Here is a 16692-nt window from a genome sequence, read left to right as displayed (position 1 = left end):
TCCCCTCTGGGAGAAGGTTTCAAAGTATTTCTAGCAGGACTGCTAGATTCTGCAACAGCTTTGTTCCTTATGCCAGGGCTTTTCAACCTTTTCACCCATTGTACCACTTTTAGGATATGGCAACATCCAAGTACCACCAGTCGCCTAGCAAGGTGTCAAAAACTTGATGACCAAAAAAAAAAAAGGGAAAAAAGTGATAAAGTACAGGTAGTCCTTGACTTACAACAGTTCGCTTAGTGACTGTTCAAAGTTACCATGGCACTGAAAAAAGTGCCCCCCAAGCCACAGCCGAGCAAGACACCTGCCTGCCCGCCCGGCGGCGCTCTTCCTCCTGTCCGAGGTTTTCATTGTTGTGAGCATTTCTGTTGAGGATTGGCAGTGGGGGTGGGGTGGTGCTTGGTTTTTATCCCCCCCCCCCGTCTGCTGGGTGGTTGCAGCAGGTTTTGGTCACTTCACATGACCCTGGGACACTGTGACCATCATAAATATGAATCAGTTGCCAAGCATCTGAATGTAAATCACAAGACCCTGGAGATGCTGCAATATTCCAGCTGATCGGCGCTTCTTCTGGGCTCAGCAGAAGTGCCAGGATCAGTGCCGAGCTCCAGCTGGAGCCTGGCGCTGATCCTGGCACTTCCACTGAGCCCTGACAGCTCTGAAGAAGCGCTGATCCTGACGCTTCTGCTGAGCCCTGACAGCCCCACATCTTCAGCGATCTCTCGCTCAGGCTTGTGTGGTGCTGACACCGGTTCACCTCATTCCCCTCCCCTGCTACCACTTTTCTAGGATGGTCGTGTACCACCTGCTGGGGCCAATGTACCACAGGTGGTACCCATACCACTAGTTGAAAAACCCTGCCTTATGCCATCGGCCTTGTAAATTTGCAGGATTCTTTTTTTCTTGCCATGTATATGTATACATCTGAACTAGACTGTGTTGTTTCTCTGTGTCATATATGGATGTGTATGTGGGTATATGCATAATTTTTTGTCATGTTTGTGTAGTGTATATTGGAGGAGGCTGCCCTTTGAGAGCTGAATGCAATGAAATTTCGTTTTAATATATGCTGATTGGCGTACATTTAAAGTTATTCTATTCTTCTATTCTCTTGGGTAACCAAAATCCATGGCACACCAGGATGCAATATTAAAAATGGGCACATGTTTAGCTAGCAAAACAATGCACCAAACAAAACCATTTGCAAAAAGTGCTTTCAGCCAGGATCATAAGCCTAGCTGGCTTTTAAAAATAACTGCAAGCGTTAATGAAGATGGCAAATAGCCCCAGTGTTAATAGCCAGCACCCATTTTTGGCATACGAATTGCCCTGCCTGGGTCAATTGCCTGGCACTGCCTCTTTTAAAAGACAAAAGAACAAGATTTGTTTTTTACTAGCCAAAATAGTGGCCAATAAAAAGCTAAATGGTCCAAGGATCAGAGTTAGTGCTAGGAGCTGAAGGGGTCCATTCAGATTACCCAGTTCAACCGACGATCAGCGCTAAGAATCCAGATTTAAGGTTGTCCAGCCTGTGTTTCAGCATTACCAATGCATAAGCTTTTGGGTCATTGGTTCCATTGTCAACTGCTTTTATTCTTGGGAAGTCTTTCTTAATATCCCAGACAAGAAGATTTATGTCAACTATTCTCTTTCAAATGCCAGGAGTAATTCATGATTTCATTGCCATGTATTAGTTGTCGTGTGTGAAAATCAGATACTAGAGTGGTATACAGGTAGTCTCCAACCTAACAGCAATTGATTTAATGACCGTTCAAAGTTAGAACAGCGCTGAAAAAAGTGACTTATAACCATTTTTCACACTTAACGACCGTTGCAGCATCCCCGTGGTCACATGATCAAAATCCAGCCGCTTAGCAAATGACTCGTATTTATGACGGTTGCAGCGTCCTGTGGTCATCTGATGACCTTTTTGCTACCTTCTGACAAGCCAAGTCAATGGGGAAGCCAGATTCGCTTAGCAATTGCTGTCATTCACTTAACAGCTCTGGCATAGAAGGTTGTACAATGGAGCGAAACTCACTTAACAACCGTCTTGCTGAGGGACAGAAATATGGAGCTCAATTGTCCTAGGTTGAGGACAACCTCAGTGCCCACAGGCAAGTTGTGATTTACAGCCTCCGGTTTCAGGCTGTAACCCAGGGGTCTTCAAACTTGGCCCTTTTATGACTCATGGACTTTCCTCAGTCAGTGTGCCTGGCTGAGGAATTCTGGGAGTCGAAGTCCACAAGTCATAAAAAGGGCTAAGTTTGAAGACCCCTGCTTGTGGACTTCAACTCCCAAAATTCCTCAGCCAGCTTGACTGGCTGAGGAATTCTGGGAATCGAATTCCACAAGTCATAAAAGGGCCAAGTTTAAAGACCCCTGCTCTGGCCCAATATTGGCTGGGGGAATTCTGGGAGTTGAAGTCCATCTATCTTGAATTTGCCAGGGTTGAGAAAAGGTGCTATAACCACATTATTGGCTGTCAGATCAAGCCTTAAATGTCAATCCAAAAGTTTTGGAATTGCTTACTAATTGAGAAGCAACTCTACAGCATCTTAAAGAGATGCCCTTTATAGCAAGGCTGTAAGGGGTGAGTCATCTCAGCAAATGGCAGAAATCTACATTTTATGAGCCATTCTGAACAATTGCTTCCTTATTCACAAGGCTGCCATGACATTGCATCGCGGTAAAGTGGGTGAAGTAATTTCGTTTTGCTTCAAATTTAATAAGCATGTTTTTGTTTTTTGTTTAAAAAATATCTCAATATTTATATTTATATTTGGGTGGGAGCTATGAACCTACCTGAAGCCTCTTTGGGCCAAGGCTGAATAGTGGCATCACTTTTATTTCTTTTCTTTTTTTTTAATTAAGATTTTTATTAAATTGATCACTATATAAAATGCAAATGCAAATAAAGATGATAGGAAAATGGGAATGCAGAAGAAAGGAGGAAGAGAGATGTAGGTGCAGGGGGAAAGGAAAAAAAATAGCATTGACTTCTAACTTTTTTCAGTAAAATAGAGAATAAAATTAAAGCCTCAACTTTTTTATTTTACCAATTTAAGAAATACTAGCCATTTTTATAATAATAAGTTTTAGAAGATTTCAGAGAGGTCTTTGACTGGGCCTTTAGGCTTCTAGCTTTATGGGGGGGGGTGTCCATCTTGCAGGAGGAATGATTTCTTTTTTAACATTCTTTTTTTTAAAAAACCTAAATCTAACTTATTTCCATTCTTGATTTTAATCTTTTAAATGCCTGGCAATCCACCCAAGAGTCTTCTGAGTTTGAGTGAGCTACAGAAAATATGAAATTCAAATAAATCATTAATGAGGCAGGAAATACAAACATTCTGAAGCATAATAGCCTTAAAAGACTTGAATTATTTAAATAAAGAAAATGGTGAAGTTAATGCTGTAAGCTGCCCAAAATCACTTTGAAATGAGAGGGGCGGCAAATAAATTTTTTAATAAATAAATAAAAGTCAATAGAATGGCTGTGACTGCACGGATGAAACCCTACTTCCTTTTAAAACGCAGTGTGTATCCAATACATTTAAAATAGGGAGAGGAGTTTGATCGCAACCGTTATTTTCACTTTTTGATGCCCCTGAAGAACACCTAAAGAAAAACGAAGCATTCACTTTTCTAGATGATCCTGATGATTTACTTAACAGAACAGAATAACAGTTAGAAGGGACCTTGGAGGTCTTCTAGTCCAACCCCCTGCTCAGGCAGGAAAACCTGTACCATTGCAGACACATAGTTGTCCAATCTCTTCTTTAAAATCTCCGTGTTGGAGCACCCACAACTTTTGGAGGCAAGCCGTTCCACTGATCAATTTATTCAAGACTGTCAGAAAATTTATCCTAGGTTGGATTTCTCCTTTGTTAGTTTTCATCCATTGCTTCTTGTTCTTTCTTCCGGAGCTTTGGAGAATAGCTTGACTCCCTCTTCTTTGTGGCAGCCCCTGAGATATTGGAGCACTGCTATCGTGTCACCCCCAGACCTCCTTTTCATTAACCTAGGCCAGGGGTAGGCAACCTCGGCTCTTTTATGACTCATGGACTTCAACTCCCAGAATTCCTGAGTCAGCTATGCTGACTCAGGAATTCTGGGAGTTGAAGTCCATGAGTCATAAAAGAGCCGAGGTTGCCTACCCCTGACCTAGGCATACTAAATACCTGCAGTCTTTCATCTTATGTTTTAGCCTCCTGTCCCCTAATCATCTTTGTTGCTCTCTTCTATGATTTCTGATCTGGGTGTAGGGTTGGACTAAGAACAGGGGTCCCCAACCACTGCATGCTAGAAATGGTCCGCGGAAACAAGCAAAGCCCCATCTGTGAGATGCAGGCAGCACACGAAACCATGCCCCTTCCGGTCCGCGGAAAAACCTCTCTCCATAGAACCGGTCCCTGGTGCTCAAAAGGTTGGGGGTTGCTGGACTAGAAGACCTCTTAAGGTCTCCTCCAGTTCTATGATACTCTGATCACACTGCCTATGGTGCCTTTGTCAATATTACATCCATTCCTGATATACTTCAAAATCAGGTTGATGACGTGGTTGCGGCTGCCATCTTGACTGTTGCAAGGACTACCTGCTGCAAATTCTCCTGCTTGGATGCAAAAACAGCCGAGGAGTCTGTCCTTTACAAGGAATGGCCTATTTCAGTGATGGCGGACCTTTTAGAGAGCAAATGCCCAAACTGCAACCCAAAACCCCCTTATGTATCATCGTGTGCTGGGTGGGTGTGGCCCATTGGGTGGGTGTGGCCCATTGGGTGGGCGTGGCTGCAGTACTAACGGCAGTGTGACTAAAAAGTTCAATCAATTCTAACTTTGCGCGATCTTTTTTCCCCCGCGAGAAGTTGAAATTGATTGATCGTTTGACACTTTTTTTGTTTTTTGCACACGGCAGCAGAGGCCTAAAGCAAAAAGGTTTTATAAAACTCAGCTGAAGGTCTAGGACTGAGGCGATGGCACGCGTGCCCACAGAGAGGGCTCTGCGTGCCACCTGTGGCACGTGTGCCATAGGTTCACCCCCCACGGGCCTATTTGCATCCATAACATTTAGAATTTAATCATGATTAAACACAGTCAGTGCGACGAGACTCCAGTTGTGTGCTTAACAATTTCCTTTGTTATTTCCCTTGTTGCTGCAATTACAGCGTGATAGCGTGTGTGTGTTTTTTTACAGGGGTGCTATAAAACCTTTTAAAGTAATGAACAGATTTGAGGAGATCTCCAGGTCCCCAGCTCTGTTTAGCGACTGTTCAAAGTTACAGCGGCATTGTACAAAGTAGCTTAAAATAGATCCTCACACTTATGACCGTCGCAGCATCCCCTGGTTATCAAAATTCAGGCACTTGACAGCTGGCATCTAGCTAACTATAGTTTTATGCTGCTCGTTTCAGTGATGCAGTGACTCTGGGCAACTTCAGCTGGTGCAGAATGCAGCCGCGCGGGTTGTGATGGGGATTTCCCGATACTCCCATGTAACACCTCTGCTCCGCGAGCTGCATTGGCTTCCAGTTGCCCTCCGGGTGAGATTCAAGGTGCTGGTGATGACCTAGGTAAAGGTAAAGGTTCCCCCGCACATGCGTGCTAGTCGTTTCCGACTCTAGGGGCCGGTGCTCATCTCCGTTTCAAAGCCGAAGTGCCAGCGCTTGTCCAAGGACATCTCCGTGGTCATGTGGCCAGCATGACTAGACGCCAAAGGCGCACGGAACGCTGTTACCTTCCCACCGTAGTGGTCCCTATTTTTCTACTTGCATTTTTACGTGCTTTCGAACTGCTAGGTTGGCAGAAGCTGGGACGAGTAACAGGCGCTCACTCTGTTACGCGGCACTCGGGACCTATAAAGCCCTAAATGGCTTGGGTCCGGGATATCTGAGGGAACACCTGCTGCCGGCATCAAGCTCCCTTCGTCCTGTGCGCTCCCACAGGGAGGGTCTTCTCAGGGTACCGCCGGTAAAAGATTGCCGGCGGATAACACCCAGGGGGAGGGCCTTCTCTATGGGTGCGCCTGCCCTTTGGAACCAGCTGCCCGTAGAGCTTAGGACTGCCCCTGACCTTCGCTTATTCCGCCGGGACCTGAAGACCTGGCTCTTTGAGCTTTCTGGCCTGGACTGAGAGTATTAATTGGGGTTTTAATTGGATTTTAATTGGGGTTTTATATTTATTCAAGGTCTAAATGTAATCATTTTAACTGTTCTTAATTTTTGTGATTGTTGTATTGTTATTTTAAAAACCTTGTGAACCGCCCTGAGTCCTACGGGAGAAGGGCGGTATATAAGTCTAAGAGAGATAAAGAAAGATAAAGATAAAATAAAAAGATAAGGCAACGCAAAAGCTAAGACACCACTGGCAGTGTGATCACCGAATTGGAAGGGACTTTACTAGTCCAACCCTGACATCAAAGGCATTAAGAGAAAGAGAAACTTTTTTTTTTAAAAAAGAGATGGGGGTCTTTTCTCTATCCCGCCAGCCCCCCCCCCCCAAGTAGCACGCCCTTATTTTCAACGGTTGCAGTGTCTGGATTATGTGTTCACAATAACCTTCCTAAGTCGAGGACTGTCGTCATTTTCCAAACTTAAGTTCCCCATCAGATGTGATGGGTCCCATGTCTTCAGTGTTGTGCAATGTTTCTCCTCATAGCAAGCAGGTGGGGATGTGTTGTTCAACCTTCTGTCACTGGAACAGATCTTTTCCGTTCCAGCCAAAGATGGACCATCTACTCAGAACAAATGCTGTTCTTTTTAAAAATTGGGAAACGCAGTGCATCAGAGAGAGGCCTTCTTCATATCCTTCATATTGAGAAGGAAACCTTGATAGAGTTCAGAAGAGTGAAAAATGATCAGACTGTAATCCTGAGGAAACAGATACTAAAGTCTCAGTTCTTGGTGATCTCTGAACGTTGGAAAAATCCTGGAACACCAAGCATGAAGGAGAGCGAAACGGAATATGACCAATTGACCAAAACAGTTGTCCAGTTCTCACTGTGATACGTTTTATTAGGATGCTCAAGATACTTCCTGATGTGGACTATCCAGATAGTTCTACTTTGTCCTTTGTTCTAAACTGAGGATCAATTGTGTAAGGTTCTTCAGAAGCCACACCTTGTTCTTCTCCAAGTTAAGTTATGACATCTGAAGTCTTCAACCAAAGCTCCTCCTCCTCCTTCTCACCTTGCTTTGGGAGAGGACCTCTTCTCTTGCATAGTCCTACTCGGCTGGACCTTTGCATCCAAGAAACTCAGGAGGATCTTTCATAGGCTTCCATCTTCCTCCGTGAACTGTTTTTCCAGGGATCTGGAGTAGCTGAACAAAGGTTTGGTCCAGATCTTCATGCCCAAGTCACGATTTCTCACAAGTTTTAAGGCTGAAAAAGAAAAATATTTCCCACCTCCCCACTTTTTATTTTGAAGCCATGGAAACGACTGTCTTAAATCTGATGAAAGTTAATATCTACTTACAGTGGTATTCAGCTGCTTTGAAACTCATCGAATTTGGTACTCAACACATTTTGACGCCAAAATTTTGTCCCGTTACTCATGGTTTGTTTGGTACAAGCTAGAACTTGTTCGTGTCAGATGCCTTGTGACTCACTGTGTTATGCCTTATGGGAAATACTTACTTGGTATTCATAGTTTTTGGTACTTACCGTGCCTCCCAGAATCAAGTAACGATGAGTACTGAGGTACCACTTTGTATATATTGAGTAGTGTCTAGGCAATTGTTATGGATTTCCATGTTTTTAGTGGAGTAAGACCTTTAGTAATGAACATTGCCGTACCATCTACAGTATGTTTGGAATTTTTTAGCTTGGGTTTATATTGAAGAAGGAATTCTCTCCGGTAATCTGGGCCCAAGTCATTTTAGGCATTAAAGATAACCCTCAGCTCTTTATATTTTTAAAAAAATATTATTGAATTTACATGCTTCCTTTCTGTTTTTGAAAAGTCCCCAAACAGGCTTGCTAGCTTAAAACAATTCTAATATAAGTAAACACATAAACAGGTAGTCGCTTAGTGACCATTTAAAGTTACAGCATCATTGAAAAAAGTGACTTTCGACCGTTTTTCACCCTTATGAACATTGCAGCATCCCCATGGTCTCATGATCAAAATTCAGACACTTGGCAACTGGTTCATATTTATGACCAGGATCATGTGACCACCTTTTGAACCTTCTGACAAAGTCAGTGGGGAAACCAGATTTACTTAATAACTGCCTTACTAACCTAGCAGCTGCAGTGATTCATTTAACAACTGTCGCAAGAAAAAGGTTGTAAAATGGGACAAAACTCACTTGACACGTGTTTCACTTAGCAACAGAAACTTTGGGCTCCGTTGTCATAAAGTCGTACACGTTACAGGTTTAAAAATTAAAGCTTGAAAAAAAAAGTCTGCATCCTGTTTCAGGATTATGGGTGTTAAAAGTCTCTGTCTGAAGGGGCCCCGTGTTGAGATGGAATGCTGTTAGCTGCGAAATCATGTCCGACCCATCGCGACCCCATGGACAACGTTCCTCCAGGCCTTCCTGTCCTCTACCATCTTCTGGACTCCATGTAAGCTCACGCCTACTGCTTCAGTGACTCCATCCAGACACCTCATTCTCTGTCATCCCCTTCTTCTCTTGCCCTCGATCTTTCCCAGCATTAGGCTCTTCTCCAGTGAGTCCTTCCTTCTCATTAGGTGGCCAAAGGATTTGAGTTTTAGCTTCAGGATCTGGCCTTCTGAAGAGCAGTCAGGGTTGATCTCCTCTAGGACTGACCGGTTTGATCGCCTGGCAGTCCAACGGACTCGCAGGAGTCTTCTCCAGCACCATAGTTCAAAGGCCTCAATTCTTTGGCGCTGGGCCTTTCTTATGGTCCAACTTTCACAGCCATACATTGCAACTGGGAAGACCACAGCCTTGACTATACGCACTTTTGTTGACAGGGTGACGTCTCTGCTTTTTATCAGTGGATAAACTTTGTGACACTCACGTTTTTTTTTCTCCCTGTGAGTCACTTAGTTTCTCGCTCCTGTCTCTGCTTGCATCACCCAAAGTTGCTTCCTCTTTCCTCAGTGATTTCTGATTACTTCTGACTGCAACAGTAGCAAGAGGATACATACCAAGTTGGCACTAGGGAAAGAATGGGCACCTCAACGAATGTACACTTAGTGGTTTGTCTGTAACATGGACCATGACAGTTTACAGACCGTCAGGGTAAGTGGACCAAATGAAATTCAGAATCAGAATAGAGCTGGAAGGGACCTTGGAGGTCTTCTAGTCCAGCCCCCTGCTCAAGCAGAAGACCCTATTCCAGGGGTCGGCAACCTCGGCTCTTTTATGACTCGTGGACTTCAACTCCCAGAATTCCTGAGCCAGCATAGCTGGCTCAGGAATTCTGGGAGTTGAAGTCCACGAGTCATAAAAGAGCCGAGGTTGCCGACCCCTGCCCTATACCATTTCAGACAAGTGGCTGTCCAGTCACTTCCGAAGTCAAGCTGCTGGTTAATTGTCCTCACTGTAAGGAAGTTTCTCGTTAATTCCAGGTTGCTTCTCTCCTTGATTAGTTTCCATCCATTGTGTCTTGTCTTGCCCTTTGGAAAATAAGTTGACCCCCTCGTCTTTGTGGCAGCCACTCAAATACTGGAATACTGCTGTCGTGTCACCCCTAGTCCTTCTTTTCTCTAGACTAGCCATACCCCAGTTCCTGTAATTATTCTTCATACGTCTTAGACCAGGGGTGTCAAACTCAATTGGGTGGGCGTGGCTAGAGTGCGTATGGCCTACTGGGTGGGCGTGGCCAGCTCTACATCGTTGGCATCAAGGGCTCCTATGGGGGCCTGGGCAGGAGTGGGACAGATTTGGAAGAAGGAGGGTCTCTGGGCCAGGGCCAAGGCAGTGGGGGGCCGTTCCCTCACTGTTTCCAGGATGGCTTCGCGGGCCACATGAAACCACTTCGTGGGCCGGATCCGGCCCCCGGGCCTTGTGTTTGACATGCCTGTCTTAGACTCTAGGCCAGGGGTAGGCAACCTCGGCTCTTTTATGACTCATGGACTTCAACTCCCAGAATTCCTGAGTCAGCTGACTCAGGAATTCTGGGAGTTGGAAGTTCATGAGTCATAAAAGAGCCGAGGTTGCCTACCCCTGCTCTAGGTCTTTAATCATCTTAGTTGTGCTTCTTTGCACTTTTTCCAAAGTCTCAACATCATCTTTGTAATGGCAGTATTCTGGTGGCAGTATTCCAGGTGTGGTCTTCCTATTATGTTACTTATTAACCCTTTATTGGAAGTCAGCTGCTCTTCCTTCAAGATCAGATGTGGATGTGGTGTTCCCAAACCTTCAACTCTTTGAAAAAAGTGTGGAACAGCCTTCCCCAACCAAGCGCTCAAGTCATGGAGACAGGACATGACAGGACATTCAGCTTGCAAACCGAAGTTGACTTTGGAAGTAGGATCTTTTATTAAACAAGATGGCCAGGCTTGCAAGCGAGTTAAGATTTTGTTTGCTTGCCCCTGAAGATAATAAGTTGGAGATAACTTTGCAAAACTCTTTTCATCAAAGTCTTCGGCCTGTAACCTCTCCAGTTTTTTAAAGTTGCTCTGAAAATATGGAATTGGCTGTTTTTCAGAAAACTTCATTACAAATTGTTGATGTTGATTTTTTTTTTTAAAGATTTTGGAACAGTTTTTGCTTTAGTTGCCAACTTTCATGGTAGAATGGTTGCTTGTAAACAAGCAGGAAAGCGAAGGCATCTAGATTAAATCTGTCAGGGTCGGACTTTGTCAGCAGCTTGTCCAACGAGAAGATGGCCGGCTTCCAGGCTGATGGGTTTCAGTTTTCAACATTTGGCAGCAGAAATTCCAAGCTTCAAATTCTTTCCCATGGCCTTGTAGCAGCTCGAACGTTTTTAGCAAGGTTTGCGTTTAAGAGAGGAATACAGATAGTCCTTGACAATTGGGCCCAGAAGTTCCGTTGCTAAGCAAGGCAGCTGTTCAGTCAATTTTGCCCCCTTTTACAACCTCTCTTGCCACGGTCGTTAAGTGAATCATTGCAAGGGTTAAGTTACTAACACAATTGTTAAAGTGAACCTGACTTCCCAATTGATCACCGGGACACCGCAAATTCGAGCCCTGTCCGAATTTTGATCACATAACCATGGGGATGGTGCAAAGCTTGTAAGTGTGAAAAATGGTCGTAGGTCGCATTTTTCAGTGCGGTTGTAACTTTGAATGGTCACTGAGTAATTGTAAGTCGGGGAGTACTTGCGGAGGCAAATGCATCTGGTCTGAATAATAAGTTGGGGATCTGTAGGGATTGTGATGGGAAGAGAGAGACCTATCTTGGCTCTCCAGATAGGCTTAAATAGCTTGTTTTATTATTTAGCGCATGATGAGAACAACTGAAATATAAACAGCTGAGTTGAAAAGTCAAGATGACGCAGGTTTATGCATTCTGCTTCTAATAGCTTCATGTAGGATGATAGAAGATGGATGCTTAAAGCTGTTCTGCTGTACCCTTCAAGAGTTAACAGAATTGGGAGGGACCTTAGAGGTCTTCTAGTCCAACCCCCTGCTCAGGCAGGAAGCCCTGTATCATTTCAGACAAACAGTTGTTCAGCCTTTTGTTAAAAACTTCCAATGTTTTGGAGGCAAGTCATTCCACTGATTAATTGTTCTAATGTCAGGAAATGCCTCCTTAGTTCTAGGTGGCTTCTCTCCCTGATTAGTTTCCATCCTTTGCTCCTGCCTTCATGTGCTTTGGAGAATATATTGACCCCCCCTTTTTTTTCCTTTGTGGCAGCCCCTCAAATATTAGAACAGTGCTATCATGTCACCCCTATAAGGGACGCAGTGGCACAGTGGGTTAGGACGCTGAGCTTGTCGATCAGAAGGTCGGCAGTTTGGTGGGTCGAATCCCGAGTGCCGCGTAACAGAGTGAGCGCCTGTTACTCGTCCCAGCTTCTGCCAACCTAGCAGTTCGAAAGCAGGTAAAAATGCAAGTCGAAAAATAGGGACCACTACGGTGGGAAGGTAACAGCGTTCCATGCTCCTTTGGCGTCCAGTCATGCCGGCCACATGACCACGGAGACGTCATGTGCTGGCTCTTCGGCTTTGAAACGGAGATGAGCACCGGCCCCTAGAGTCGGAAACGACTAGCACGCATGTGTGGGGGAACATTTACCTTATCATGTCACCCCTAGTCCTTCTTTTCACTAGACTAGCCAAGCCCAATTCTTACAACTGTTCTTCATATGTTTTAGCCTTCAGTCCCCTGATCACCTTTGTTGCTTTTCTCTGCATCTTTCTAGAGACTTGGCATCTTTTTTTTATATTGCGGCGACTCAAAACTGGATGCAATATTCCAGGTGTGGCCTTACCAAAGCATTATAAAGTGGTTTTGACATTTCACGTGATCCTGATTCTATTCTTCTGTTAATGCAGTCTAGGACTAGAGTTGCTCAACTTGCAAGAAACAGAGCATGCCAAAGTCATTGTGAAGACTTCTTTTCTATTGATGCATAATTGGAGGGAGGGAGGAAAGAAGGAAGAAGGTTGTTCCACTGAAAGATGAATTAATCTGGAGAGCTGAACCTGGCTTGAGATTATCTACTTGAATAGAAGGATATAATACAGTGTCCCCAAATGTCAATTTGAGTGATTCTAAGGTTTGAACCCTTCTAATAACAGAAAGCCACCAAGAATGGCAGAAAAAAAAGAATATCCAGCTCAACAGCTTGCTGAAATAAATGGAACTGCCCTCCTAGACATGGCAGTTCCTTCAGTTTGTAGAATTTGACACCTTCTAAAATGGACTCTAAAAGGGACGCGGTGGTTCTGGGTTAGGACGCTGAGCCTGTCGATCAGAAGGTCGGCAGTTTGGCGGGTCGAATCCCGAGTGCCGCGTAACAGAGTGAGCGCCTGTTACTCATCCCAGCTTCTGCTAACCTAGCAGTTCGAAAGCACGTAAAAATGCAAGTAGAAAAATAGGGACCACTACGGTGGGAAGGTAACAGCGTTCTGTGCGCCTTTGGCGTCTAGTCATGCCGGCTACATGACCACGGAGACGTCCCCGGACAAGCGCTGGCTCTTTGGCTTTGAAACGGAGATGAGCACCGGCCCCTAGAGTTGGAAACGACTAGCACGTATGTGCGGGGGAAACTTTACCTTTTTTAAAATGGACTCTACGGCAGTGGTCCCCAATCTTTCTTGCTCTACAGATCGACTGTGGGTGGGGGGCGGAAGGGCTGGTTTTGCTCATGCGTTTGCTGCTTCTGCAAATTGAGCTTTGCCTGGCGCTTGCAGGGCCCCATTCCCAACTATATTGGGCCACGGACTAGGAGTTGAGGACCCCTGCTTTATACCCAGTAGTCTTCTGTGCTTGGATTTTACAGGGACTTTGGTTACTTGGCCCTTTGGAGAAGCTTACCTGCCATTTCTAATCTCGTTGAGGAACCTTGGATAAGCCATTGAGGGAGCAAATCAGGAAAAAAAATGACTATGGGAGCAGGGAATCAGAATAGAATAGAGCTGGAAGGGACCTTGGAGGTCTTCTAGTCCAGCCCCCGGCTCAAGCAGGAGAACCTATACCGTCTCAGACAAGTGATTGTCCAGCCTCTTCTTAAAAACCTCCAGTGATGGAGACCCCACGATTTCTGGGGGTTAAGCCGTTCCACTGGTTGACTGTCCTCACTGTCAGGAAGTTTCTCCTTAAATCCAGGTGGCTTCTCTCTCTGATCAGTTTCCAACCATTGTTTCTCGTCCTTCCCTCTGGTGGAATGAATCTCAGAGTAGTTTGCTGGGGGCAAAACAAGGATGTTGCAGATTGGAAGTGAAGCTGAAAAAAAAAAGTGTGGGTGTGGGGGAAACCTGGTGTGCAATACGTGCTACTTTTCACATCGCTCATCGTTTGTTTTGTGCTTTCCTTCATTTACAGGTAGCTGTATCCAGTTGGGTGGCAGGCCGACCCAAGGGGTACCATGAAGTTTTCAGGACCCCTGGAGAATCAGAGGTTGTCCACCCTCCTAGAGATGGCAATCTCTAGGGAAGCTCAGATGTGGAAAGTGTACGTGCCCAGAATTCAGCCCAATCAGGTAACGTTCGTCGCCTCGTTCGATCACTTTGGTTTGGTCAGAATTGCAGAAGACTCTTCTTTCTTCCGAGATGCTGGTTTGATGGGATCCATCCCATCCCTTGGGTGGAACATTGGGCCTATTTGTTTAGCAGTGTTATGTCCAGGAGCACCTTATCGTGTAATTTTGCTAGTTGAGCAATGTTTTGTTTGGTGAACATCCCGTGGCCTCGGAAGAACATACTGTGCTGTACTATGACAGCAGCTAAATCATTGTTATTAGAAGCCTGCTTCCCTGTGACAGCTTAGTTGGGAATAAACCGGCTTGTTCCTTGAAAGAAGTGAAGAAATTTCTTGCTGCCTTATGTAGGCCTTTAACACTGAAGGACACAATATCTTTGGAATAGCTTTCCTTTAAACCCAGTGCTGCTGTACATGGGCGGAGTAAATGATATTGAATTGCATTTTTGTTGTTGTTACATTGCAATTTATTGAGATTTGGGTGAATGCTGCTCAAGAATTATTCCCGGTTGGAATGACCTATAAGCCCGGCAATAAATCAGTAATCTGTGGCTCATCAGAAGGAGTGGACTGTGCCTCTTTGCACCATTGTTAGTTGTGCTAGCTTGGAAGAATGGGTCTTGTAGTCTAAGGCATTTGGGAAACACTATCTTCAAAGTCCCAGAGGTGCTGTTTTGAAAGGCAACTGGGCTTTCTTTGTTCGTTTTTTCTTGGAAGACATTTTGCTTCTCACCCAAGAAGCTTCTTCAGTTCTGACAGAAGGGTGGAGAATGGAAGGATTTATATTCCTTGCAGTCATCTGGTTGTTAGCACTCTTTCATAAGATAAGATAACCTTTATTGTCATTTTTTACTGTGGGCGCAACGGCACACATCAAAAATGAAATTTAGTTAGAATGTGTTTAAGAGTACTTGGAAGGCTTATTTCAAATATTATAATCTGTACATTGGCATAATGGAAATTTGACTTATGGATCCAAATTTGATGTTGAAATTTTGGTTATGTATAAGTAGAAGTAGATTGATAAATATAGGTTGTCCTATTGGTAACTTGTGATGTATTAGGATATGAAATAGACAATGTTTATAAGGTAGAGTCGAGCCACTTAATTATTCTGTATAAAGCAGAATAATAAAGCAGGATATGGAGATTCTCAATCATCTAGATCAGGGGTCTTCAAACTCGGCCCTTTTATGACTCATGGACTTCAACTCCCAGAATTCCTCAGCCAGCATGCCTGGCTGAGAAATTCTGGGAGTTGAAGTCCATGAGTCATAAAAGGGCCGAGTTTGAAGACCTCTGATCTAGATCATGGTTGTCCCATAGGTGCTTTTTCTGAAAGGCAACTGGAGTTTCTTGGGGTTTTTTCCCTTTCTTTTCTTAATGCTTCGTTTCTCATCCAAGAAGCTTCTTCAGATTTTTTTTTAGTGTGTGGGGGGGGTCTAGTTGCCTTTTGGAAAAAGCACCTCTGGGACTAAAAAGCAGGATATGGCATTTTGGCCATCTCAGTCTAGGCTGAAAGAATGCAGGTTTGCAAGTATTTGTTCAGTGACCATGTGAAGTAACAACGGCACTGAAAAAAGTGACTTATAACTGGTCCTCTCACTTACAACCGTCTCAGCATCCCTACGGTCACATGATCACACTTTTGATGTTAGTAACCAACATGTATTTATGATAATTGCAGTGTCTCAGGGTTATTTGATTGCTATCTTGTGTAGGAGATGACCCGGCAGAGACTGAAGGTAGGGTCAAATGCGTCATCAGTTTGGAATCCTTACGTAGCTGCAAGAGGCCTAAGTTCAGCCTTCTTATCTAGCGTCAATTTGATTTGACTGTTAGATCAGAATTTTGTGTGTAGGTAGCATATAATAAACGTTTAACGCTTTGAACTCAACTCCTGTTCCTGGCTACTTGCACCTGACAACTTGCGACCTTTCCAGCCAGCAAAGTCAATGGGAGACGCTGGATTCGCTTAACAACCATATCATTCACTTAACAACTGCAATAGAAAAACAAAGAAAAGCAGGCGAACAACCACATTGCGGTTGTAAAAGTCGATGATTACTATATGTTTGCCGAGTTTCTACAGTGGCAGACTAGGCATGTCAAAACTGCCGGCCCATGGGCCGGATGTGTCATGCCGAAACCGCACCCACCCATTGCCAGCAATGGGGAAAAAGTCGTGATACGTCACGTGCTATCCCGTGATGTCGCGAGTTTGACATGCCTGCTGTAGACTTTGCAGGTGGCTGATCCTTTAGAAAGATTACAGAGTTGGGATACACTTTGCCAAGGAACAGACAAGTCACTTGTGGGTGCCAAGGTGTTCTGTTTACTCTCCATGGCAGGAATGATTTTGTAGTTCTATGATGGCAGTTGGCCAGATGCCAGGTTTGGGATGCAGGCACAACTTGTGGGTGTGAGTATTTTGTCTTTCAAGCCAAGATTGTTTGAGAACCATGGCAACGGCTTTGCCCACGGCAGCTATTCCATCTGATTCATTCAAGGCTTTTCTGAATGTTTTTGCTTGGTAGAAGAAGCGGGACTGAGTTTGCCTACCGAGGGTTTGGTCCTTAGTTTGCAAAAGACAGATTCTCCCCATCTCCAGC

General features: G+C 44.5%; 1 protein-coding gene across 3 annotated transcripts in view; it reads left to right on the top strand.

Annotated features, from left to right (window-relative positions):
• Positions 1 to 16692, top strand: part of CCNI (cyclin I) — a 57107-nt gene that overhangs the window by 13002 nt on the left and 27413 nt on the right. Inside the window, exons 1-3 of one of the 3 annotated variants that reach the window (XM_081332870.1) lie at positions 9046 to 9208; positions 12300 to 12356; positions 13925 to 14081. In XM_081332870.1, the coding sequence (XP_081188996.1) occupies positions 13968 to 14081 (114 nt within the window). In that variant the 5' untranslated portion in view covers positions 9046 to 9208; positions 12300 to 12356; positions 13925 to 13967. Of the gene's footprint in view, positions 1 to 9045; positions 9209 to 12299; positions 12357 to 13924; positions 14082 to 16692 lie in introns of those variants that run through there. The other 2 variants (XM_081332869.1, XM_081332868.1) reach the window with 2 other exon arrangements.

The sequence above is a fragment of the Vipera berus genome (assembly GCF_964194415.1).
Source record: "Vipera berus genome assembly, chromosome: 7".
NCBI lineage: Eukaryota > Metazoa > Chordata > Lepidosauria > Squamata > Viperidae > Vipera > Vipera berus.
The sequence above is the reverse complement of the archived record's forward strand: the minus strand, read 5'-3'. Positions and strand labels throughout refer to the sequence as shown.